This window comes from Chenopodium album, chromosome 11, assembly GCF_948465745.1.
Source record: "Chenopodium album chromosome 11, dcCheAlbu1.1, whole genome shotgun sequence".
Classification (NCBI taxonomy): Eukaryota; Viridiplantae; Streptophyta; class Magnoliopsida; order Caryophyllales; family Amaranthaceae; genus Chenopodium; species Chenopodium album.
This window is the reverse complement of record NC_137844.1, coordinates 51,242,808-51,267,941: the sequence shown is the minus strand read 5'-3', so window position 1 is coordinate 51,267,941 and position 25,134 is coordinate 51,242,808. Positions and strand designations below refer to the sequence as shown.

The window sequence follows — 25,134 nt, the reverse complement described above, 5'->3', positions numbered from 1 at the left end:
TATTGTATTCATGAATTGAAAAACTCATTTACTAAATGAGTTGGTTTCATCGATGAGGTTTTTCATAATTAAATAGAGTTTTTATAACAGTTGAACATTACATTTTTGGCATTAGAAAATCTCACAAGTATATATTATAACAATCAAATCCTAACCATAAAACCTAGCATTTTATATATTAAATAAACAAAATGATTTAAATTCACAATTGTGAATAAGTTATAGTGTTTGTCAAACAAGGTTTTAAATTTTCTTATCAATGAGTTTGTTCATGATTTTATAAGAATAAATATGTCTATGTTCATGTTCAACTTCATTAATTAGATGTACTGAATTTATAACTTATTTAATCTACCGAACTAGCTTATTATTGATTAAAAATATTAAACGAACATAATATACTTGTATTTATTAGTTGAGATGGAATCCAAGTTGTTTCATTGAAATTTTTGGCTTCTTTAAACCATCCTGAATTCGCACTAGCTAGTTAGGTACCATGCAATCAAACATGTATCATGGACTATCATCTCCAAGATTTAACACATACACTTATAAAATTATAATATAAATGCAATCAAAGCATGTTGAGATATAAGAAATAATCCAATAAAAATGAAATTATATCTTCATATCTTACCATACCTTGTACCCAAGATGTTGTCGATTAGACTTTGATAATAATGGATTCTTATAGTCTTATAGAAACACCACACCTCACTCATCACAACCACCGTACCATGTGCACTGGTCGTGCAGAAGCATGAGAGATGAGTTTACCAACTATGTATAATTCAAGTCTTAGATGGGAACACTTCAATAAACTATTGAAAGACCAAATGACCAATATATGAAATATAATAATTAAACAAGTCAATGTAAATATAATAAATATTCATCTTTGCTTAAAAAAATTGTACAAAAAGAAAGGTTAATTAAGAGACTACGAATTGAAGTATATATATGCATGTTTAACAATAGAGAGTAAAGAAATTTTGACAATTCTTAAGTTCTCACAAAGTCGCAACTCACAAGCATGCATGCTCAACAAAAAGTAAAGAACTATACAATTTGACATGTTTCTAGTGTTCTTCTTAGAAAGGTAAAATGAATTATATCTTGTTATGATCTTATGAAATATGAAGTTAAGGTGAGCGTAGTGTTAAAATTGAAGTATCTACCTATTTTTCATGAAAATCAAATTCTGAATCTCATAAATACAAAATCGAAATAAATCATGTAATATTTTAAGATTCCAATATAGAAGTCAATTCAGATGATTAAGTCCATATCAGAGATATCTAAAATTTAATTCAACTTTTACATTTAAAGTTGGGTAATTTTCAAGTAACTATATCCCGTACACTCTTTTATCATCATGATCTTTGATTTGTAACAACTATCCACCTATTATGAGCATAAGCATATCCTATTCCATCACCAAATATTAAAAAAATTTCTTTTAAAAAAGATAAACCTTTCATGAGGTATTATTCAAGACAAGGGGTCGAATCTATGAACGTTTCTTACACCAAATGGTAAAGTCGTCACCATATAAAAGAGTGTCTACCTACCAAAGTGCTCAAGGTGCGGGGGAACTTAAAGAAAAAAGAACAACTCATACAAATATAAATTTTGCAACTTGCACTTAGCTTAAGCAAATGAGGAACAATAAAAAATGTGGGGTATAATCTAAATTGTACATATTCCCACTTAACGGAAAAACAGAAAATCCCGCCAACTTGTTGTTGCTTTTTTAAATACTCTGGAAAATTAATGTGATTGTATTTTATTTATAGCATAACAAATTCAAGTTTGAATTGAAAGGTAAAAAGTACCATTTACGTAACAACCATCTTTTCTTTCTCCAACTTCATTGTCTCTTTGTACAATTTCATCATGGTTTATTAATTCCCAAGCAAAAGCATATGATTTCTCAAGTCAATATCATAACAATTTATAAAACAATAAAATTACGATATCCCATCCAACAATGATCCCACTAAAAATGGTGATTGAACTATATGAATTTGATTTGTTATTTTTCACATATTCTTAGTTGTTTTCGGATACACTTAGAGTTAGGTATATTATACATATGTTTTTTTTTTTCCCTTTAATTAATTTTGTCTATTTAATTTTAGCTTTTTCGATTCAAATGAGCAAAATAAATAAAATGAAGAAAAAAAAATACCCTCATTTATACACACCACTCGAAAACATGATAAAGATATACTTAGGTCTCGTAAGAAAAAAAATGATAGATCACTTTCAGTCTTTCAATCATTATCAAATGGATAAAATTTTTGAACTTATATGAAATATATTACTCGAAGTACATGATATGCATCAATACATGTCTATTCTTTAATGATACCTCTAAAATAAAAGTATATTCTTGTAGCAAATTGGAAAAGATCAAACTAAGGGTGCAATTTATTTACCTGATTTTTATTTATCCGAATTTATCTGATCTTATCTGAACTTATTTGATTTTATCTAAACTAATCTGAACTTATTAGAAACTTATTTTAGTTATAAATTAGATTAGTCTCGTGCGATGCACAACCTAAAAAATTTCTTTGAAATAAATCTAACATATATATATATATGGGAGTTTTTTCTGAGTTTTTAGAGAGCGACGTAGGATTTAATTTTTTCAGCGCGCCAGGATAATAAATTTTAGTGGTAACCAATTAAATACGAGATATTAAAATCTTTTATAATTAAATAATTTAAATGACACGTAAGCAAAATAGACGAATGAGATTTCCCAGTTTAAATTAATTAAATATAAAATATTATCTTTTGATATAAGGAATTTTATCTAAATATATAACAAATTTTAGCATATATATATATATATATATATATATATATATATATATATATATATATATATATATATATATATATATATATTATAAAAAAAATTAAAAAAATTCAAACAAACCGTGCATCGCACGAGTTTCATCTAGTATATTTTATATGTGTACCTTATATGATAAATTATAGAAACACTACTATTAAATGGAATGCTATTTTTAGATCTAATTAATTTTGAAGAAAAGTAAAAATTTAAACAAATTAATTATACAATATGGAGTACTCTTTAACCGGAAGTAATTATATATGAAAGCCAAATAGTCACTCATAAATTTATAATTTAAAATATGGAGTATTAATATAATATAATAATTGTCTTCAAAAATACGAACTATTATAATAATTTAAGGTAAAAAGAAGGATTTAAATATGATGTCGGCAATTAATTTAGGCGGAAAATTTTTGACATGTATACAAATTTAAAAAAGATGATGTCAGCGGTTGTTATTTTAGTAATATTTATAGATTGAACTTGGGTAGCCCTGATTAACCCTTATCATAAATTATCTGAATTTATTTTTCCTAAACTTATTTTATCTTAACTTATTAACCTTTATCTGAACTTATTTTTCTTGAAATAAGGTAAGTAGAGTAATAATTTTTAAAATAAGTATATTGAAACGTACGTAGTGATCACTATAGTTAGCAGTTTATGCCAAATCTTGGATACTCAAAGTAAGTATAGACGCAGTCAAAATTATTTTATGTGTCAAAACTTAGAAATTAAATATACCGTTTAATTTAGTACGAGTAATTAATTTAAAAATTTGTACAAATTTTAATTAATTCAACTTTAAGATTATACTTTGTAATTGACGTGCTTCTTTCAATTTTAGGTTGGATCTAACATCAACAATTCAACATCACGTCATCACTATTATCCTAATGTTTTTTTAGCGACTTCCATATTAAGCAAGGTCGAATGGGTCGATGAAAACAATAATACAAGCACAACGTTATTTAGTTATTACACCATATACAGTAGAGATGCTTATCTTTGTTGAAAGATACTTGTATTTATATTTTATCAACTCTAAATGCGACAGTTACGGATCATTTTCTTCTTAATAATTTTTGTTGAAATAATTAATTTTATGTTCCCTTTAATTAGATTAGACATTGGAATTAAAAACAAGCATTTTACACCACCTTCCATTTAATATTTGTTATGTGAGCTTTTTTTTTTTTTTTTTTTTTTTTTTGAAAGGGTTTGTTATGTGAGCTTTATTTAATTTTTTTTGGTTGTGTATGTGCACAAACTCACAAAGTATCATAAAAGGCAATTATATAAACAATTAGAAATTACTCGTACTCCGTATTTGAATATTTTTTTTTTCACAATGTATTTGAATATTTGATCACATGCTAAAATGACTTTTTTTGCTTGCTAAACTTTATACTCCGTATTGAACACAAAGAATACATTTATTTTTGTGAAAGTATAAGTTCATGTTCGGTCATATATAAATACATAAAGTGTCATTAAAAACAACTATATTAACGAATAAACGATATTCGATCTCATATTTAAAACGATATTCGATCTCATGTTTAAAATGACACCCCTTTACTAAACTTTAATTTATGACAACAAACTCTACAACTAATTATAACTGATGCCATTATCCACCCTCTTGTTCTTATCTAGTCATACATTACGCACACATTTAAAAAGCGTCAGCATTCCTTGAGATTCTCACATTCTCTTCCTTCTTTTTCTTCCTCAACAATTGTTTCTCTTTCTCTCTCCTTTTTTCTCTCTGTATTTCCTCTGTTTTTCTTACTCTGCTTTCACATTTTCCCACAGAAAAAAAATGGGTTCTGAAGGAAGAAACATTCTAGTTACAGGAGGAGCAGGTTTCATTGGTACACACTGTGTTCTTGTGCTACTCAAACAAGGATTTCGGGTTGTTATTATTGATAATCTCGATAATTCTGTTGAAGAAGCTGTTAATCGGGTCAGAGAATTAGCCGGTCCTGAATTAACCCAAAACCTTGAATTTCATTTGGTAAATTATCATTTTTTTTTTTCTGGGGTTTAGATTTTTGGTTCAATTCTACGAATATTGGTTTTGGGTTCAATTTTCTGCAAATTATGACTCATATTTTTCTGGGTTTTTCTTTGTTTTATTTTATATTACAGGGTGACCTCAGAAATAAGGATGATGTTGAGAAGCTATTTTCTGAGAACAAGTATGTTTCTTATTCTAATACTTGTATTTGTTTTTTTGGTTGTTTTCTGGGTTTTTCTGATTCTATGCTTCATGGTTCAGCAATGTTTTTTTTTTTCCCCTCTCTTTTTTTTCTGGTTGGGATTTGTGAATTATTTCATATTACTTTTCTGCAAAGTAATTTTGTGTATGTTTTTCAATAGTTTTGATGCTGTAATTCACTTTGCTGGATTAAAGGCTGTGGGTGAGAGTGTTGCACATCCATTCCGCTATTTTGATAATAATTTGATTGGATCAATCAATTTATACCAAACTATGGCCAAATACAACTGTAAGAAGGTGAGAACTTTAGCCTAATTGATTCAATTATCTGTTCAAACTCCCAAGTTCGACTTAATATAAAATGGCTAATATTGATTGTGAAATTGAAGAAATACAATTGGGTTTTTGCACTATATATTTTTACTATGCAGTAATGTTGATTACAGTACTTTATTTTGTGCATAAGATCACATAATTACTGGTGATTAGTCTTCTTAAAATTGGATTAGTTGAGTAATGGTTGGAGCCTTGAAATACATAATCTGATAAATACTTCGTAGATTCGACGTGCCTGATCGTTTAGCACGACGTAGTACTTATGATATATGAGTGTTCTTATGATTTTCTACATTAATGCAAATAATGATATTTGGATCATTATAAATTTTGGATGTGTAGTTGGTCTTTTCATCATCAGCTACAGTTTATGGCCAGCCTAAGGAAATCCCATGTGTAGAAGATTTTGAATTGAAGGCTATGAATCCTTATGGCCGAACCAAGGTACTAACTCGAATATTTCGTGGTGTTTTCACATATTATTGTCTTAGAATTAGGCTGATTGTATTGCAATTTGTAGCTGTTCCTTGAAGAAATTGCCCGGGACATATCAACCTCAGACAAACAATGGAGCATAATTTTGTTGAGGTACTTCAACCCTGTTGGAGCTCATGAGAGTGGGAGACTTGGTGAAGATCCTAAGGGTATCCCGAACAACCTTATGCCTTACATACAGCAGGTTGCTGTCGGGCGACTGCCTGAGCTCAATGTCTACGGCACTGACTATCCTACAAGGGATGGTACAGCGGTATGTAGTATGCTATGCTGTTTTCAAATGCTGTGATCTATGTTAAGCCATATGATTCAGATGTGCCAATTGGTTGTAATCGGACTTCTTTGCTCACAGATTCGAGATTACATCCATGTGATGGACTTAGCTGATGGTCATGTTGCTGCTTTAAGGAAGCTGTTTACTGCAAAGAATATAGGTGACTTTTCATTGTTCCTTCAAGATCACTTATAAAGCCTAGTTTAAAATGAAACATATTTTAATCTCAAGTGTTGCCTTGAAACCTTCCTGAATTAGTCCCTTGACATCGTGTTTGATCTATTCTTCAGGTTGCGATGCCATTAACTTGGGAACAGGTCATGGTGCTTCCGTGCTTGAAATGGTTAAGGCATTTGAGAAGGCCTCAGGAAAGGTAATATTCTGCTTCAGTTTTCATCTGCTCCCTAGCTTGCAAATATTCATCAATTTTCTGCAAGCCTTACAACAATCTATTTGTATGTTATTTTCAGAAAATTCCAATTAAAATGTGTCCTAGAAGACCAGGAGATGCCACTGAAGTATATGCCTCAACCGAGAAAGCAGCAAAAGAACTAGGCTGGAAGTAAGTTTCTTACAAAAATCAGATATGCCCTTATTATGCTAGGTCTCATCATGCTAACAGAATTATAGTGTACTTAGCATTATCATCTAAGTAATTAAGCTGATCGTGCTGAATGTACTTGTGCAGGGCAAAATACGACATAAATGATATGTGTAGAGACCAATGGAAATGGGCAAGCAGCAATCCATGGGGCTACCAAGGCAAACCTTAAAACAGTATGGTACAAGTATAGAAGTAATGAAAGAGTTTTAAAGATTTTTACCCGAGTGCCAAAGATTTATCAAGTGTTCAAAAAGCTCCTATTGATATATTTTTTTTCTTCCTATGATTTGTTACAAGTTTGTTAAAGTGCACTTGTGATTTTCAGAAAGTAAATATATGCGCTATTTTCCTGCACTTTTTTTTCTGGTTCAAAGAATCAAAAGTGTATCAAGTTGATGTACATGTTATTGCTGATTCATAATTAGGAAACAGATATATGCGCTATATTTTACTCCTACAAATCTTTTCATATCTTTTCATTTGTGACTTATTCTGTTATCCATTTTAGGAAAAGTAGGCCATCTTAGTTGTCATTTTCTCTAGATACCCCACTGTTTTTTGGATAATCATCTTATCTTACTTTAGAGGATATACTCCGTAACAAACTCCAGCAGAAAACCAACTTAATTTACCCATGCTAATGAATGTACACTTGAAGAAAAGAAGGGAAAACGGGGCTACCATTTTCCTCCGGGGACATTTTGTACGGAGTACTCCCTTAGCGCCGGAGTGTTCACAAGCGATTATAAATTCTCGGGTTACTTTATGTTAAAGAGTTTTCCGAACTATAGAGGAATAATAGAATGAAAATATTTACTAGTGCGACTCAACTCAATTACATTACGGAGTAATAGGGAGTATAACTATAGCTATTCACAATTGTACTACTTGTATATACTTTGAATATCGTAATCATGATTCATAAGAGTGATAAAGTAGATTATGACATCTCTAATTTATTGGTGCAAATAGAGTCATCCCTATCATATTTGCTAATCAATGCGCTTAGAAACTGTCATGTTAATTATTATAATTATCCATGTGAAGATGGTATCCTATGATATCATATCAACATGGCATGTGCTAAACATAAGGACCAGAAATAAGTCACACCTTTAACAACATCCTTCGTATGAGGATAAATGTGCCTTATACCAAATTAAATCAGAGTAAGTAACTCTCAGGTGTTGGGTTTGAGAGTGTGGAGAACGGTTCAAGAAGGCAAAGGGGGGTGCATAGCTTAGGAGTTTAAGCTATGGGCTATTGCTTGGTGTTAAGCAATGGTGGATGACAAAGGGTTGACTTCAATTGACCATATCTCAAGATCTAGAAGTGATATTGAGATGATTCAAGTTGGAGGTGATAGCTCGTCTCAAGAGCTTTCCAACGATTGGTCATAAGCTAAATTTGGCCAAGAAACGAGGAAGATATGGCTGTTTTACGAGAAGCTGTTTTGCAGGGGAAAGCGGAGCGGCCGCTCCTCTTGTGGATGCGCCCGCTCTTCTCTATGGGAGCGCCCGCTCCATAGAGGCTCGTTTTGCCTTTTCTTCCAGTTTAATGGTGCGGCCGCTCCTGTCCATTGGAGCGCCCGCTCCATTGGGTTTCTCGGGGCTCTGTTTTCGCGTTTGAGCCTCGGTTTTTTACGGTTTTGATTTCTCCTTTGCTAGTTACTTTTAATCTTAGCCCTTGAATTATATTTAGCACTATATATACTCATGATTTGTCATTGTAAGTGAGTAATAAGATGAGGGGAAAGATGTAGAGAGAGAGAGAGCCTCATATAAACCCAAACACTTAGGGTTTGAGTGTTTGAGAGGGTGAGTTGGGGTGGGAGCTTTAATGGTAATTAAAGCTTGTAATCTACATTGTTCTTCATCAAATTGTTACTCCATAGTGGATTGGTGGGTTTTTCTCCCGGTTCTCGGGTTTCCCACGGTAAATTCTCCTTGTCTCGTTTATTGCTTGTTTTTCCGTCTTCGTTGTTGTTAATTGTCGTTAATCGCAAACTTAGCTAGCACATTCGTTAATCCCTTTCATCAGGATCATCCAAACATTTAACCACACATGGATACGGAGTTGGCGAATCCTGGCCTGAAAACCAAATAATTTTGGGTTTTGACGAAGAATGGTAGAGGCAATTCCAGCATTCCTCATGGTACATGGGAGAAAGAGGTTGGCCACGAGTAGCTGAAAGTGAGAGAAGTATGATGCTGACTTTGATAATCCGCTAATTAATTGCGGGTCGCCAAAAATCCAAATTAGTACTAATAGTACATGGTACGAGTACGGGTGGTAATAAGCCGAGCTTGTTCGTGAATTGGAATGTCAAAGTTCGGTCAAAGCTCGATTCGTGGTGGCTCAGTTCAGGTTAGAGTTCGACTAGAGACCTTAACGAGCGGAGCTTAGTTATGCCAACTTGTCAAGCTCGGCATGAAAAGTTCATGAATAAGCTCGATTATTCTTTTCCATATAAAAAAGTTATGTATATAAACATAAATGTTTATCACATAGATAATACACAATTTGAAGTTAGTATTTTCATTATAAAAAAAAATAAACTCATTGCAAAATTAAAATTTTGATAGTTAAAAAATAAAGAAGACAAGTAAAAAAACTAAGGATAATACTAGTAATTAATAAGTCAAGGTTGTTCGTAAATAGTATGAATTCGGCTCAGTCAATGCTTGGTCAAAGCTCAACTCGGTCAAAGCTTGACTCGTAAAGTTTTGAGCTCGAACAAACTTAAACGAACACAAGCCGAGCTCGGACTCAGCTCGTCAGATTAGCACCCCTAAGTAATGACAACCAAATGAAGTACTCATGCTTCATAGCCTTGGTAGATTAGCAGACATTACAGAGGGTGGTTTTTTCTAAAAAAAAATATTGAAAAGGTACACAGGATTAGTAGTCCCCGTATCTCATTAGATGATGTTATAGTTTAAATAGTTTTGGAAATGAGATGAACAAAAGGTGCTAAAAGCCTAAAAAATCCTTTGCGCAGCTTTCTATATATATCTGCTGTCTCATGAGTCTTGACAGATTGTGAATGATGAATCACCCAACATCAACACTTCCTTACATTCATATTCATTTATGTTTGGTGCATCAATTTCACACTGATGCTAAAGTATCCCGAACTCTATTATGAATTGCTGATAGTTAAACTAATTGAATTGATGAGTTAAATCAAGTTGTTAATGATTTCCAAATGCTGTAATCTACTTGTTGCCTGGTTGTATGCTGTCATTATTTTTTATCTAACCAAATCAAACGTTAAATTGACAATTATATTACTACATATATTGTTTTCAAAAAATAAAAAATAAAAAAAAAAAAAAAAAAAAAAAAAATAGTACTACATATATTTTTATTTTATTGTTCGAACTATAGTACTACGTATATTCTAAGAACCCGTATTATTGTGCTAGATAATTTTCCTTTGATTAGAACACTTCACAACTAGCTACTTTTCATTTCTGATTATTAGAATTACAAATAATGCGAAAATAATATCTCAGTGTATTAAGTCGATTTGATCATACAGAGTAAATACGAGTATAAATTAATTGTTAGAAAAGCAGATATCTCAATCTAAGCATGTATGCAAAGTGGATTACTCAGAGTTTTTCAAAATTATAAACTGTATGCAAAATTTTCCTCTAATCCTCAAAATTTTCAACTCTGCCTAATCAGTTTGAATGAATGCTTGATTATTGTCCATTTCCTTTAAAAAAAAAAAGTCATTGAATTAGAAAGTGAAATTGGTTAGAAAGTGAAATTTTGATGGCTTTAAAAATTACAACTACTGTAGTTTGGGGGCAAATTATAAGATGCACCATGGTGTATATAGTTCTATATGAACCACCAATTAAAATATACCCTCTTTTTCTCTTTCCTCCTCGACTTTTCAAATTTCTGATTTTTCTCTTTTTTATTTTCTCTCTCCTCTATTTTCTCTCTCCTCTATTTTTCTCTCTATTTTATTTTTCTTTCTCTTGAATTTGTTCATCATCATTTTAATTGAATTCCTTCATATTGTTAATCACCATTGAGTGAATTCCTTCATTACAATAGATTAAATTCAAATTTTGTTTTTTTCAACCTTCGATTTGAAGCTTTGTTAATGGAGTTTTACAATGAAGTTAACATGGCGTCGTCATCGAGAAGAAGGTGGTTAAGATGATGGTGTGATTATTTTCCGATGAGATTTAATTATCTAAATCACCATAGCTAGGTTTGAGTTTCGGAAAATGTAGCTTTCATATTCTTTTGATTTTTTAGTGATAATTGTGTATTTTGTTATGAACAGATCTGTATTTGATTATATTTTAATATTTTGAACATTTTAAGTTAAAAATATGAACATATGTTATGTTTTCTGTAAATACATAACATGTATTTTTGAAATTACGAACATCTTTATTATAATTCTGAACATGCGATACATTACTTATGAACTTATTTTTATTTTAAATCTATGTATTTTTAATTTAATTAAAAAAATTGGCATTCTCTACTTTATAATTTATTAATCTTAACATTTAGCATTCTGAGCAGTGACTTCAACTGCAAAAGTTTTTGAAGGGTGTTCAATGGTTTGTGCTTGGGGTTCAGAAGTTTTTGTAGAGGGTTCAGTGGTTTTTCAAAGGTGTTCAGTGGTTTGTGGTTGGGGTTCAGAATTTTTTGTAGGGGGCTCAAAGGTTTTTGTAGGGTGTTCAATGGTTTATGATTGGGTTAAGAGGTTTTTGTAAGGGTTCAAAAAATTTTAAAAGGTGTTCGGTGGTTTGTGGTTGGGGTTCAGAAGTTATGTAGGGGGTTCAGAGGTTTTTGTAGGTTGTTTAGTGGTTTGTGTTTGGGGTTCAGAATTTTTTGTAGGGTGTTTCTTGGTTTGTGGTTGAGGTTCAGAAGTGTTTGTAGGGTGTTTAGTGGTTTGTGGTTGGGGTTCAGAAGTTTTTGTAGGGTGTTTACTGGTTTGTAGTTGGGGTTCAAAAATTTTTGTAGAGGATACAGAGATTTTTGTAGGGTGTTCAGTGGTTTGTGATTGGGGTTCAGAAGTTTTTGTAGGGGGCTCACGGGTTTTTGTAAGGTGTTCAATAGTTTGTGTTTGGGCTCAGAAGTTTTTGTAGGGGGTTCAGAGGTTTTTTTAGGGTGTTTAGTGGTTTTTGGTTGGGGTTCAGAAGTTTTTGTAGGGGGTTCAAAGGTTTTTGTAGGGTGTTCAGTGGTTCGTGGTTGAGGTTCAGAAGTATTTTTAGGGTGTTTAGTGGTTTGTGGTTGGGGTTCAAAAGTTTTTGTAGGGGGTTCAGGGATTTTGGTAGGGTGTTCAATGGTTTGTGGTTGGGGTTCAGAGATTTTTGAAGGTGGTTAAAATGTTTTTGAAGGGTGTTCAGTGGTTTGTAATTGGGGTTCAAAAGTTTTTGTAGGAGGTTCAGAGGTTTTTGAAGGTGGTTAAAATGTTTTGAAGGGTGTACAGTGGTTAGTAATTGTGGTTCAGAAGTTTTTTTTTAGGGGTTTAGAGGTTTTTGAGATTGATTCTATGTTTTTTAGTGGCTTATCAGAAAATTCTAAGGGCTTGTCAGAAGTTTATGGGGCTTTTGTGTTGCTTCTGGTGTCTTATCAGAAGTTTCTGGTGGATGTTCAGAAGTTTCTTGAAGGTGTTCAGTAGTTGGTCCATAATTAAATACGAAGTATCAAACAACAAAAGAAGAAAATACACAACATCCAAATAAATTATTAATTCATACCAAAATATTTGATAAAAATTATACACAAATTATTACTTCATGCAACACATATATATGGACATAAAAGGCAACGTATATGAACAAACTAGAAATATAATAACAAAATATGAATGTAATGGATATAGAACGATTAACATCAGATTTGCTAGTTTTATTGCTCAACCCACCAAAATTGGTCAAAAAAAAAAAAAAAAAACCCAACAAATCTCCAATTTTTTTTTTTGTTTTGTTTTTGTTTTTTTTTTTTAATAAAATAGAAGAAACTTTGTATTAAAGTGGATAGAGAAAGTAGAGTTTTCCCCCATTATCAATATTATCAATAGTAATTTAGAGGTAGAAATAGGGAGAATCAATATTATCAATGAGGGAAGCAATAATAATCTTAAAAAAGAAAAAAAAAAAAAGAGGAGAGAGAAAAATTAATAAATGGATGTTAAAAGTTTTAATTTAGGTTTTTAAAGAATTTAGAGGTAGAAAAAAAAAAAAGAATATCCAAATTCAATGGTGAAAAAAAAATTGTTGGGCTTCTTTCTCTTGGGTGCAGGATTCTTTCTATTGGACATGGATTTGCTGGGCTATTGGGCCTAGTGTACCTAATTCTAGGTGCACCATGGTGCATGTAATACTAATTGTAGTTTGGGTTTAATGTTTAGACTAACTCTGCAATTTAGGAGGTGGAGCCCAATCTTAACAATTAAATGGGCTGAGAAATATTCTAGTCAGACTGACTTGGGTACATCTGTACATGCAACCAGAAGGAAAAGCCAATTATGCCTTTTAGCAGCCCATCAATGTTGCCTAATGTTGGTTATTATTTAACCTACTACGAGATTCCTTCAAACAACAACCCCCCCCCCCCCCCCCCAAAAAAAAAAAAAAACCCTATGAAATCTAGGTTTTAAAATAATTGATATAATTACTCTCTTTTCTTTTTTTTTTTTTTTTTTTTTTTTTTTTTGATAGGGAATTGATATAACTACTTAGTTGAGCCGTTGAGCGTAAACCAATATACTTTCTCATGAAGAAGGTTTTATGCATAGATTTTTGTTGACATATGTGCTAGGTGCATGTGTAAATTAAATAACTGCATACTTTTTTAAGAATTAAATAAAAGATATTTCCTAAACTATACACTTTTTGCATGTTTTGAATAATAATATTATAATACTAATCTACAACTAACCATCTTTGTCAGCATGAATTATCTCTCACTATTTGACCCTCATTCAAGATGTTATCAATTTCATTTCAATTATATAATATATTTTCAAAATACTCTCTCTCTCCCGGTTTACATGCAATATTTTGACTGAACACATTTGCAGATGTACATGTTTGACTGTAGATATCTTTTATTATATATTTATAAAAGTTAACAAAAGTTTATATTAAGAAACTATACATTAAAATAAACCCAACAATATCTTACATGATTACGTTGACTTTTATATAATAGCTAAAAAAGATGGTCAAAGTGAGATATGTGAATAGTGCAAAAAGTCAAAACGTTGCGAGTAATTTGGGACGGAGGAAGTAGCTATTTTAGAATATGTATTTATTTATATCACGATTCTATAAAAAAAATTTAATGCCCATAAAAGATACGATACTTACGTGAATGTCAAATCAATTTGATATAACTAAAATGGTGATTGTCAAAAAAAAAAAAAAAAAAAAAAAAAAAAAAATGAAATGAATGCATAATGCTAGAAAAATAAAATTTCTTGAAAAATACTTGGCTCATTTGTATCTGCAGCTCCGTCCTTGCACTACTTTCAACTTCATACTTTTCCAACTACACCACATACATAAGCACACACCTTCTCTAGCACCTCACACCCTCTACACAGGCCTAAACCCTGGCCTCTTTCTCAGAGGAATGACCGAATGAAATCTTAAAGGTTAAAGAATCTAGTGATAAATATGATAAATCACATGTGAAAAAATGAGACTTGAAACACAAACCAGCCACAAGCTCCAATTTGGGCAGCCAGCCATTGAAGCTTGACATACAGTGTGCATGGACAACTACATCACCATGTACGTACACATGGCTGATGTGAGAGTGATGAGGAAGTGCAGTTAATCTGAGTTTCTCTTCTGATTTCAGAAAATTTTGGGATAAATATTTTTATCATCCGTATATGTGGCTCTCTAAGCCCAAACCCAAAAAAAAAAAAAAAAAAAAAAAAAAAGATGCAGGAGATGCAGAACCATGCATGATTAACGTTCCATGCATGCATGTGTTTCCTTTCTTGTACAATTCTTGGAAATTTCTTAAAGGTTTTTTTTTCTTTTTCTTTTTGGTAAGTAAGAAATTTTATTACAAAAAAAAAAAAAGGACAAGCCCTCATACAACACACCAGCACTATACAGCGCCACAACGACCATTCAAACACCAACTACAAACTACACCAACTTAAAAAAGGGCCAAACCAGCAACTAAACAAGGACCCTACACTTTACACTTAAGGCTATGGAGCCACTTACATTCATTTCTCCACCATTTATGAGAGATTAATTGCTACAATCCACAAATTTCCTACTTGATAGACTTGACCACTATATTAGGTTGCATAATAGCTTTATGCTGCATGATTCCCGGTCTTCCAAATGTAGTAAGTAACAGCAGCAAGCACTGCGAGGCTAGCTTGTTGCTGCACTTTAGAGTGCATAGCTCTTCTCCATTTCTTCCACTTACGCTAACTCTATTCCAACCCGAGCTATCTGAATTCCAAGCCATAGATAGATCTCTCTAATGCTCTTTAAGCTGTAGGAAAATTTCTATAAAGTTTTTTTTAAGTATATGGCCGGGTCTAGATTTTAATCTTACAAGTTTTTACTTTTCACTTGAAAGGGTTATTTCTACTTTAAGGATTCAGGATTATATAGTTTTTTAATTTAAAATCGTGCTAGATGCATGATTATGGAGTTTTTTTTCAATTCATTCAATTCCTAATAACTAAAGTAGGGTTTTTTTCTTAAGTTTTTTTTAGAAAGTTATTCAAAGAAATCATATTGGAGTTATTGAAATTTAATGAGATTTTGCTATCTAGGGTTTAACTCCGCCAGTGGGTTTCCCGCTGCCAGTCCCAAGCCTGGATAAAGGAGGAGGGTTACGGTAGGCCAGTGACAGCCAGTATAAAACTTCGTCACATCCCATGACATGAGCCAAACAGATATTTTTGTGGGGGCGTTCCCTACTCAGCGACGCGCTGCACTTCCTAGACCCGGGTGTAGTGATAAGTATGCAAGGGTTGCTAGGTCGTCGCCCAGAAGCGACGCGCCACATTGCCCGAGTGTGGTGTCAAATGAGCAAGGGCGTGCCATTGGGGCGTTCCCTACTGAGCGACGCGCTGCACTTCCCAGACCCGGGTGCAGTGATAAGTATGTAAGGGTTGCTAGGTCGTCGCCCAGAAGCGACGCGCCATATTGCCCAATTGTGGTGTCAAATAATCAAGGGCTTGGAGTTGGGATCAGGAGGGAGCGTGGGAGAAAAGAATTTAGTTTGCGGATTGGTTCTTGGAATGTGGGGTCTCTTACGGGAAAATCAGCAGAATTGGTAGAAGTAATGAAAAGACGACGCGTGAACATCATGTGCCTCCAAGAGACAAGATGGACAGGAGAAGGAGCTCGAGGCTTGGTTTTGGGGTATAAGGTATGGTATGTTGGGCAAGAAACGAGCCACAGAACAAGGAATGGTGGAGCTAGGAACGGAGTTGGTGTGGTTCTCGATGAGAGGTTGGCAAAAGAGGTGATCGAGGTCTATCGGAAGAACGATAGGTTGATAAGGCTGAAGTTGCTATGTGGCAAGGAGATTGTGAATGTTATCAGTGCTTATGCTCCCCAAGTGGGTTTAGATGCAGAAGAGAAACGACAATTTTGGGAGGACCTAGACGAGGTGGTGCAGGGTGTCCACCACTCAGAGAAGTTATATATTGGAGGGGATCTAAATGGGCACGTTGGGGCGAGCCGAGATGGCTATGAGAGTGTCCATGGAGGCTTTGGGTATGGGCAGAGGGACGCCGGTGGTGAAGCTATTATGGATTTTGCCCAATCATATGATTTAATTTTGGCTAATACTTGGTTTAAGAAGAGGGATTCACACTTGATAACTTTTCGGAATGGAGCAAATGCAACTCAAATAGACTTCCTGCTCACAAGGAGCATAAATAGACAAAGTTGCATAAACTGTAAGGTTATCCCAGGGGAGAGTGTGGTCACCCAACACCGGCTATTGGTAATGACTATTCGTCTGAAAGAGAAGGCGAAGAAAAAAGTTAGACAAGAAGAACCAAGGATAAGATGGTGGACCCTAAGGGATGCAAAAGCTAAGGTTTTTACAGAAAAGGTAATTGAAGAAGCGGATTGGGATGGAGAGGTGGATCCGGACATGACTTGGTTACGAATGAAGAACTGTTTCCTAAGAGTGGCCAAAGAGGTCTTAGGGGAAGTAAGGGGAAGAACTTCGGTACAGAGAGATACTTCGTGGTGGAATGAAGAGGTGAAAGCAGTAATTAAGCAAAAAAGGGAATGCTATCAAGCCTTAGGAAAATGTAGGAGTGATGAAACCTTTGCAGCGTATAAGGAGGCTAAGAGTAAGGCAAAGGCAGCTGTTCGCCAAGCAAAAGAAAAGGCATATCAGGAGGTTTATGAAAAGCTTGATTCCAAGGAGGGAGAAAGGATCATTTATAAGATGACAAAGAGAAGACAAGAGGCAAGGAAGGATATTGGCATGGTGAAGTGTGTCAAAGATAAGAACCAAATGGTCCTAGTGCAAGAGGAGGGCATCAAGGACAGGTGGAAGGGGTACTTCGATGAATTATTTAATGGAAGTAATGGAGTTGTGATAGGAGATACCTCTATGAGTGATGAAGAAATCAACATGGAGTATGTGCGAAGGATTAGGAGAGTAGAGGTGGAGATTGCACTGAGGAAGATGAAACCTAAGAAGGCGGTTGGCCCTGATGGGGTACCGATAGAGGTGTGGAGGTGTTTGGGTAAGATTGGTATTGATTGGTTAACAAACCTTTTCAACAAGATATGGACGGCTACAAGGATCCCACAAGATTGGAGGAAGAGCACCTTGGTCCCGGTTTATAAAAACAAAGGAGACGCTCAAGATTGTTCTAACTATCGAGGAATTAAGCTTATGAGCCATACTATGAAGTTGTGGGAAAGGGTGATTGAACAAAGGTTGAGGGCATGCACAAGCATTTCAGATAACCAATTTGGTTTTATGCCTGGGAGATCTACTATGGAGGCAATCCATTTGATAAGACAAATGATGGAGTTTTATAGGGTAAAGAAGAAAGATCTTCATATGGTCTTTATTGATTTAGAGAAGGCATATGACAAGGTGCCAAGAGAGATACTTTGGTGGGCAATGTTGAAGAAAGGTATCCCACGAAGGTATGTAGACCTAGTTAAGGATATGTATCGGGATGTGTCAACAAATGTGAGGACATGCGGAGGGTTGACAAAAGATTTCCCTATTACAATCGGATTGCATCAAGGGTCTGCATTAAGCCCTTTTCTTTTTGCAACGGTTCTAGATGAATTAACTAGACCAATTCAAGATGAGGTTCCATGGTGTATGCTGTTCGCAGATGATATCGTTTTGGTGGATGAGACTAAGGATGGGGTTAATGTCAAGTTGGAGCAATGGAGGCAAAGGTTGGAATCTAGAGGGTTTAAGCTAAGTCGGAGTAAGACTGAATATTTGGTATGTCGTTTTGGCACTCAGAGGGGGACAAGCAATGAAGTGGTGAGTTTGGATGGAAAGGATTTGACCATGAGTGAATGTTTTAAGTACCTAGGGTCGATCATCCAGAAGAATGGTGACATTGATCAAGACGTGACCCACAGGATTAAGTCAGGGTGGCTTAAATGGAGAGCGGCCACGGGAGTGTTATGCGACCGCAGCATTCCCTTAAAGTTGAAGGGAAAATTCTACAGGACTGCCATAAGACCAGTGTTGCTCTATGGTACAGAATGTTGGGCTTCTAAGAAAGAGCATATTAAAAGATGGAGGTTACGGAAATGCGCATGTTAAGGTGGATGTGTGGAAACACTTTAAGAGATAGAATCAGAAATGAGGTTATTCGCAAGAAAGTAGGTGTGGCGGGCATTGTAGATAAATTAAGGGAAAATCGTCTGCGTTGGTTTGGACATGTAAGACGGAGACCCGAGGGTGCACCGGTGCGAAGAGTGGAAGAGTGGGACCATGGAGGGATTAAACGAGGAAGAGGGAGACCAAAGATGACTTGGTTGGAAGGAGTGAGGAAGGATATGAAGTGCATGGATTTACGTGAGGATGAAGTTTTGGATCGTAAGGGATGGAGGAGAAAGATTTATGTTGATGACTACACGGTATAATCAAATTTGGTTCATGTTAGCCGACCCCACTTTTGGGATTAAGGCTTTGATTGATTGATTTGCTATCTAGGGTTTATGCATTAAACCTAACACAAGACGAAAACTTTTATGTCGTATTCTTTAACCGCAACTTCAAGAAGATCGATCCTCAAAGCCATAGCTTTTGATCTGATAAGTTATCTATCCTTAAATTTATGCTGTTCCTCTCTCTAATTCATCTCCCTAAAGCCTCGAGATAATCCACACCCTCTTGTTCTAATAGGTTTTCAAGCAAATTCAAATTATAATTAATCCGCGTCAGCAAGAACATTAAATGTGCATAGGAAATTTGGGACAGAAAGACAACTGCACATGGCAGCCTGCAATGGAGCAAAAAATCATCAATGGGCTTAAAACATGTGGATTATTCATTTAAAAAAAAAAAAAAAAAAAAAAAAAAAAAAAAAAAAAAAAAAAAAAAATTGAAAATCAGATGTTATATTTGATTTAGATTTGTTTTAACATGGAATGACAATGAACAAACGTTTTGATAAATGTCTCAGCTGCCCTATAAATTACAAAGAAGAGTAGGGATGTCAATGGGGTGGGGCGGGGCGGATGTTGGCCTTCCCATCCCCATCCCCACCTAATATTTTTATCCCCATCCCCATCCCCGCGGCGGGTCCAATTTTCATCCCCATCCCCGCCCCACCGGGTACAACTCCAAAACCATCCCCGCCCCACCCCCACTAAGATATCCATCCCCACCTAATCCCCACCAAAGACCCGCCTAATCCCCACCCAAGATCCACCTAATATCCGTATCTCAAATACACAATCTTACATAATTAATACGAATTATAAAATAAAACATTCTACACACATTTTTGTGTTATAATATAAGTGTCGTACAAAGTATTATAACTAATATTGTATTTCATGTAATTATTTTATAAATAGAATAAAAGTATGTAATTTTGCTTTAAAAAATATATAGATGTGGGTATGAGGTGGGGATGGGGCGGGTACAACTTAAAATCCACCCCCGCCCCATCACCCATGGCGGGTATGGTTTTTATCCCCAACCCCGCCCCACCACCCGCCAAACCGAGACCCATCCCCGCCCTCCTACTTGACCCGCCCCACTGACATCCCTAAAGAAGAGCATGTTTTAAATTCTTTTCCTAAAATACTTATAAGACAGTCATAGAAATAAATCTTTTAAACACCTAAAAGTCTGATATTTTAAGTAGACACTAAAACATTCAACAATTGACTACTTTATGAAAAAGAGTGAGTTTTTCATGCTAGAAAAATACGAGTAACAAAGAAACTACAGAAGTAGAGGAATTTGCAAACCACAAAGATGTAATATTTTCACATATTTAAAGGCATGTATTAAAGTTGATAATCTCGATATACATTAGATGGCTGCCATATTAGCCAAGCAAAGATTTTGTTCATCTAGGGCAAGGGTGCAAGACTATTAGATGACTGCCATATTAGCCAAGTAAAGATTTTATTCATCATTTATGGCTGGCATGCATTAGTAATATTTATACTACTTCGTAGTATATAAAAACATAAAGTTACTAATCGAGCGTTCGAGTGTCAATTATAATTTCTTATAAAGAGAGATCTATGTAATATATAAAGAGAAGAGGTGTTTTTGGTTGGAAAATTTTGAGTGGACCATTTTACCCTCTCCAAATAATTTATTATTACTAATAAAAAATTTAAATTTACTTAAAGTCTAACCTTTTTAAAAAAAAAACCTTCCATTTTTAACTACTCCATAAATGTTCCTAAATGTAAAAAGGTAACTCCTCTCACGGTAGTTAATTATTTTTTCTCAAATCAAATAATTACTTATGTTAGACTATACATATATATTGCTCCAATAATTACTTATGTCTACTCCAATAATTACTTATGTTAGGCTATATACTGTGCACATATTTTACATGTATGTATAGTTTAAATGATATAAATACAACTATTCAAAAAAAATAAAATGATAGAAATACAAAAATGAAACTTATTTTACAATTATGTATGATTTAATTGATTTATATTAATACAATGAATTTTTTTTTTTAGCCCGTATAATGCTTAAAAATAATATATTTAAGTTCGTGTAAAGTGAAATGTAGGACTTTTTTTTTTTAAAAAAAAAAAATGGTTTTCTCAAGTAACTCATCCCTTAACTGAATTCTTACATCGACTAATCATATAAAAATACATAGTAATAGATTATGTCAATATGCTGCCATTTATGCAAATAAGTAAAGTATAGCAGATAACTTTATGTACGAAGTATAAATAACTGTATAAGCAAATTTGGAGGGGGATAGTCATGCACGCATTGCATGTGCCTCTAAAGTTGTTTATTTCATGCAAGGTATATTACATGCCTTATACAATAGGTGCATAAGCTAGCATGAATCTGTTAATATTAAAATACACGACATCTAAAAGGAACTCCATTAAAAAAAAATATTGTTAAATTAGAAGAATATCTGAAGAGAATAAAAAATAATTATAAACTTTTAATATACTCGTAATCTTTTTTTTGAAGTAACAATACAATCTTTATTTAATTAACATCTCTATTTAGTTAGAGATTTGGAAATTTTAAGATCAAAGTTATGACTATTTATTACAAGTATGAATAGTACAGTATCATACATTTAAAAATTAAAAAAAAAATAATAATTAATTTAAAAAAGAATGCACAAAGATAGAAAAATGAAGTTTCTGGAAAAGACGTAGTGATTCGTATCCGCAGCTTCTCGCACTTTCCGCTTCAAACTCATCCAACCCCACCACAACACAAACACACTCTCTTCTCGAACACCCCACGCCCTCTTTCTCTCTCATCATTTAACTCCTTACCACGAACTTTCTAGAACCCCAACAAACAAACCTATCCTTCCTCTTCCCCCTTTTTTTCCTTCTCACCTTGTTTCTTTTCTCTCTCCTCCCAATACATCATTCTCCCCTTTCTCTTTCCAATCCAATCTTTTCATTTTCACCATTTTTTTGGATCTGATTATTATTCATCAATTTTACGCCATGCTTCCAATGCCGGTGGACCAAAACGGTGATTCCGCCGGCGGAGGTGCTGCTGCTACTGGTAGTGGTAATGCTAGCGACTCGCAACAACGTACTCTTCCGACTCCGTTTCTCACCAAAACTTATCAGCTTGTTGATGATCCTGCTGTTGATGATTTGATTTCGTGGAATGATGATGGATCCAGTTTCATCGTTTGGCGTCCTGCTGAATTTGCTCGTGATTTGCTTCCGAAATATTTTAAGCATAATAATTTCTCTAGCTTTGTCCGACAACTCAATACCTATGTAATTTTCTGAAAAAATAAATTTCGATCTATTAAATATTTCTGATTGTATCGTTTTTTTCATTGAATTAATCAATCAATTTGATTTGATTTGAATTTTTAGGGTTTTCGGAAAGTTGTACCGGACCGTTGGGAGTTTGCGAATGACTGCTTCAAAAGAGGTGAAAAAGCTCTTCTACGTGATATACAACGCCGGAAAATATCTCCGGTGCCGGCGATTAATTCTCCGACGACCGCAGTTGCGTGCCCGACGGCGGTTCCGGCAGCGGTGACAGTAGCAGCGCCGCCTCCGGTAGCGATTAGGGCAATCTCACCGGCAAACTCCGGTGATGAGCAGGTACACTCGTCGAATTCATCTCCAGCTCCCGGCACTGCGACGTTACAGCGAGTAGCGAGCGGCTCGACGACGACGGAGATCCTAGAAGAGAATGAGCGATTGAGGCGGGAGAATCTAACTCTATCGCAGGAATTAAATCATTTGAGAGGATTATGCAATAACATATTGGCAATGATGAGTAATTACGCGACGGGACAAACGGAACCCAGCGGATTACCGGAAGAAAGACAGTTGGATTTGTTACCGGCGAAGCCGATTACAGCGGTTGAGGCCGATCACGGCGGTGGTTCTAGCGGCGGAGCCACCGCAAGTGGCGGAAGTAAGGGCGGAGAGAAGGCGGAGGAGGAGGGAGATGAGGGGTGTCCTTGTCCTAGATTGTTCGGGGTTTCCATTGGAGCGAAGCGCGTGAGAAGAGACGATGATGAAGCGAGTGGTGAAAGAGAGGGCTCTGATCCTGTACATACGCAGCAAGGTTCAGGAGGCTGAAATCTGAGCCGTTGATAGATGATTATTATGAGTTCTTGTTAATGATCAACGGTTACGATTGACCGTTGGGGAAAATGAAAGAGACATCAGTAAGAGAAGGACGCGTGTGCAGAAAGGGACCCACTTTTTTGGATAAGAAAATGTTTGATATAATCATAGAATTTGTGGGATTCCTCTAGTTGGTTCTTTAGGTTGGTTTCTAGAAAGTCAATGAATGGTTGTTTTGAGAGGGTGGATTCTGTACAGGTGGCTGTAGCCATTGATGCTGCTTTTACATGGAAAATAAAGTTTAGGTCTCTCACGTGAACAAGGACAAAAGCGTCACCATGTTTGACAAAAGGCGGAACGAAAGCGCTAAGTTAAAATAGGATATTCTTTTTTCAAGGGGAATTCCTAAAATATCAAAAATCTGAATACATGTCGGGGAACATTTGAAACAACTAATTAGTGTCAAGTGTGCGAGTAGTGTTTAATTAGTTTCATTTATAGCAGAATTTTTCTTTGTTATAAGATGTAAATAAGTTAGTCTTCGGCTTTGTTTGTTGTGTTATACAAGTGGTATAGAGGTTGACGCTGCCAAAAATTCATCAAAGCTCTTGTAAAAGTTAAGAGAAATTCAGTCAATTTAGGATTAATTCTACGAGAAAATTCAAGTTTATACCCACGATAAACAAAAGTTGTTTATCCAGGCCTATTTTCGTCATTTCCCAATTAAATAGTGTGGGTACAGTTGTCATTTGCTGATAGACATTTGACAGACGTTAAAACTTGCAATTGACCATGGTAACCGACCCGCATTGCTCTGTACATCATCTTCCTCATCCTTCAATCAAAGCTTAATCTCAGCTTTCAATGGAGAAAACTATGAGGGAGGGGAAGCTCACTTGCCCTTTGGGGTTCACCATGCCCTAATTACTCCATTTCTCTTAGGGTTTTCGTTTTAATTTGGCGGCGGAGCCGCCATCAATGTCGGTGTCGGTACGGTGGTCGATTTGCACGAAGAAGATGAAGGTGGTGGTTGAATTTCGATTGTGGATTGAAGGAGTCCAGGAGGAAGGAGATGAAAGAGGAAGACGGTGATGGTTGTGGTGGTTTTTGGTTCAGATTTGAAGAAGAATCACCATTGCTGAATGCTCTGATGAATTTCTCAAAGGAACAAGATAGCAAAATTAAGAAAAAAAAAGGGGGAAAAATGTTAACCTGGATAGTTCACCAAACGTCGTCAACGACCTCCGTTATTGATATAGGACCCACAATTATTACTTTTTGGAAGTTTATTATATTTTATTTTTCTTCTCTTGGGATAAACTTGTTTTGTTTATCTAGGAGATTAATGGGGGTTTGCTCTTAATTCTACTGATCAACATGCACTTTTTTGCTCTTTAATTGTATAATAATACCACCTCCGTTTTTCTTTCGTTGATATATTTTGACTGAAGCACTATTCACACACCTCTCTTTGACTGTGTTTTGTGATTTATATATATTGAAAAATATAATCATGTGGGTCGCGAGATATATTTTTAAGATACCAACTTTTTATAATTTTTGCTTTTCGATAATTAAAGATATTAACGATTAAAGTTGTATATTGACAAACATGATTAAAGAAACATGTTAACTAAAAAGAAACGGAAGAAGTACTATTTTATATGTATATTTCTCATACATGATGTACTCCTGAGATATTGCTCGGAATATCATGGGTGTGACGAATATAGATTAGTCAATTGCATGAATGGAATTGTTTATAATCGAATACATTATTTTTACGGCTGCTCATGTAATTGATTTATTTCTTTAATGAGGTCCACGTTTGTAATGTTTATGTTTGTATGTTAAGCTTATCTTTAAATTAATTTATTGAGTAGTGGTTAGCTTTGGAACCTTAAGAAAGAGCCAAAGAGGGGATTAATATATAGTGTATTATTGTTGATCTATCATTGGTCTTTAACTCGATTTATATACTTTAATTTTTTTCTTGACAAGATTATATACCGTTTGCCATTAATTATTTGTTTATAGAATTTGTCTATTTATATAATGTAA

The 25,134-nt window shown here is 34.6% G+C and overlaps 2 protein-coding genes across 2 annotated transcripts; both read left to right on the top strand.

Annotated features, from left to right (window-relative positions):
* The first annotated feature begins 4,547 nt into the window (after positions 1 to 4,547).
* On the top strand, positions 4,548 to 7,159 carry LOC145569101 (bifunctional UDP-glucose 4-epimerase and UDP-xylose 4-epimerase 1-like). Its single transcript, XM_081628468.1, has 9 exons — positions 4,548 to 4,892; positions 5,027 to 5,076; positions 5,258 to 5,393; positions 5,775 to 5,876; positions 5,953 to 6,180; positions 6,280 to 6,361; positions 6,492 to 6,574; positions 6,672 to 6,763; positions 6,890 to 7,159. The coding sequence occupies exons 1-9, from the start codon at positions 4,698 to 4,700 to the stop codon at positions 6,972 to 6,974; spliced, it is 1,053 nt and encodes a 350-aa protein (XP_081484594.1). The 5' UTR covers positions 4,548 to 4,697; the 3' UTR covers positions 6,975 to 7,159.
* Positions 7,160 to 21,759: 14,600 nt separating this feature from the next.
* Positions 21,760 to 23,677, top strand: LOC145567704 (heat stress transcription factor B-2b-like). Its single transcript, XM_081627062.1, has 2 exons — positions 21,760 to 22,263; positions 22,366 to 23,677. Exons 1-2 carry the CDS (start codon positions 21,979 to 21,981, stop codon positions 23,083 to 23,085), a joined length of 1,005 nt encoding a protein of 334 aa, XP_081483188.1. The 5' UTR covers positions 21,760 to 21,978; the 3' UTR covers positions 23,086 to 23,677.
* The last annotated feature ends 1,457 nt before the right edge of the window (positions 23,678 to 25,134 follow it).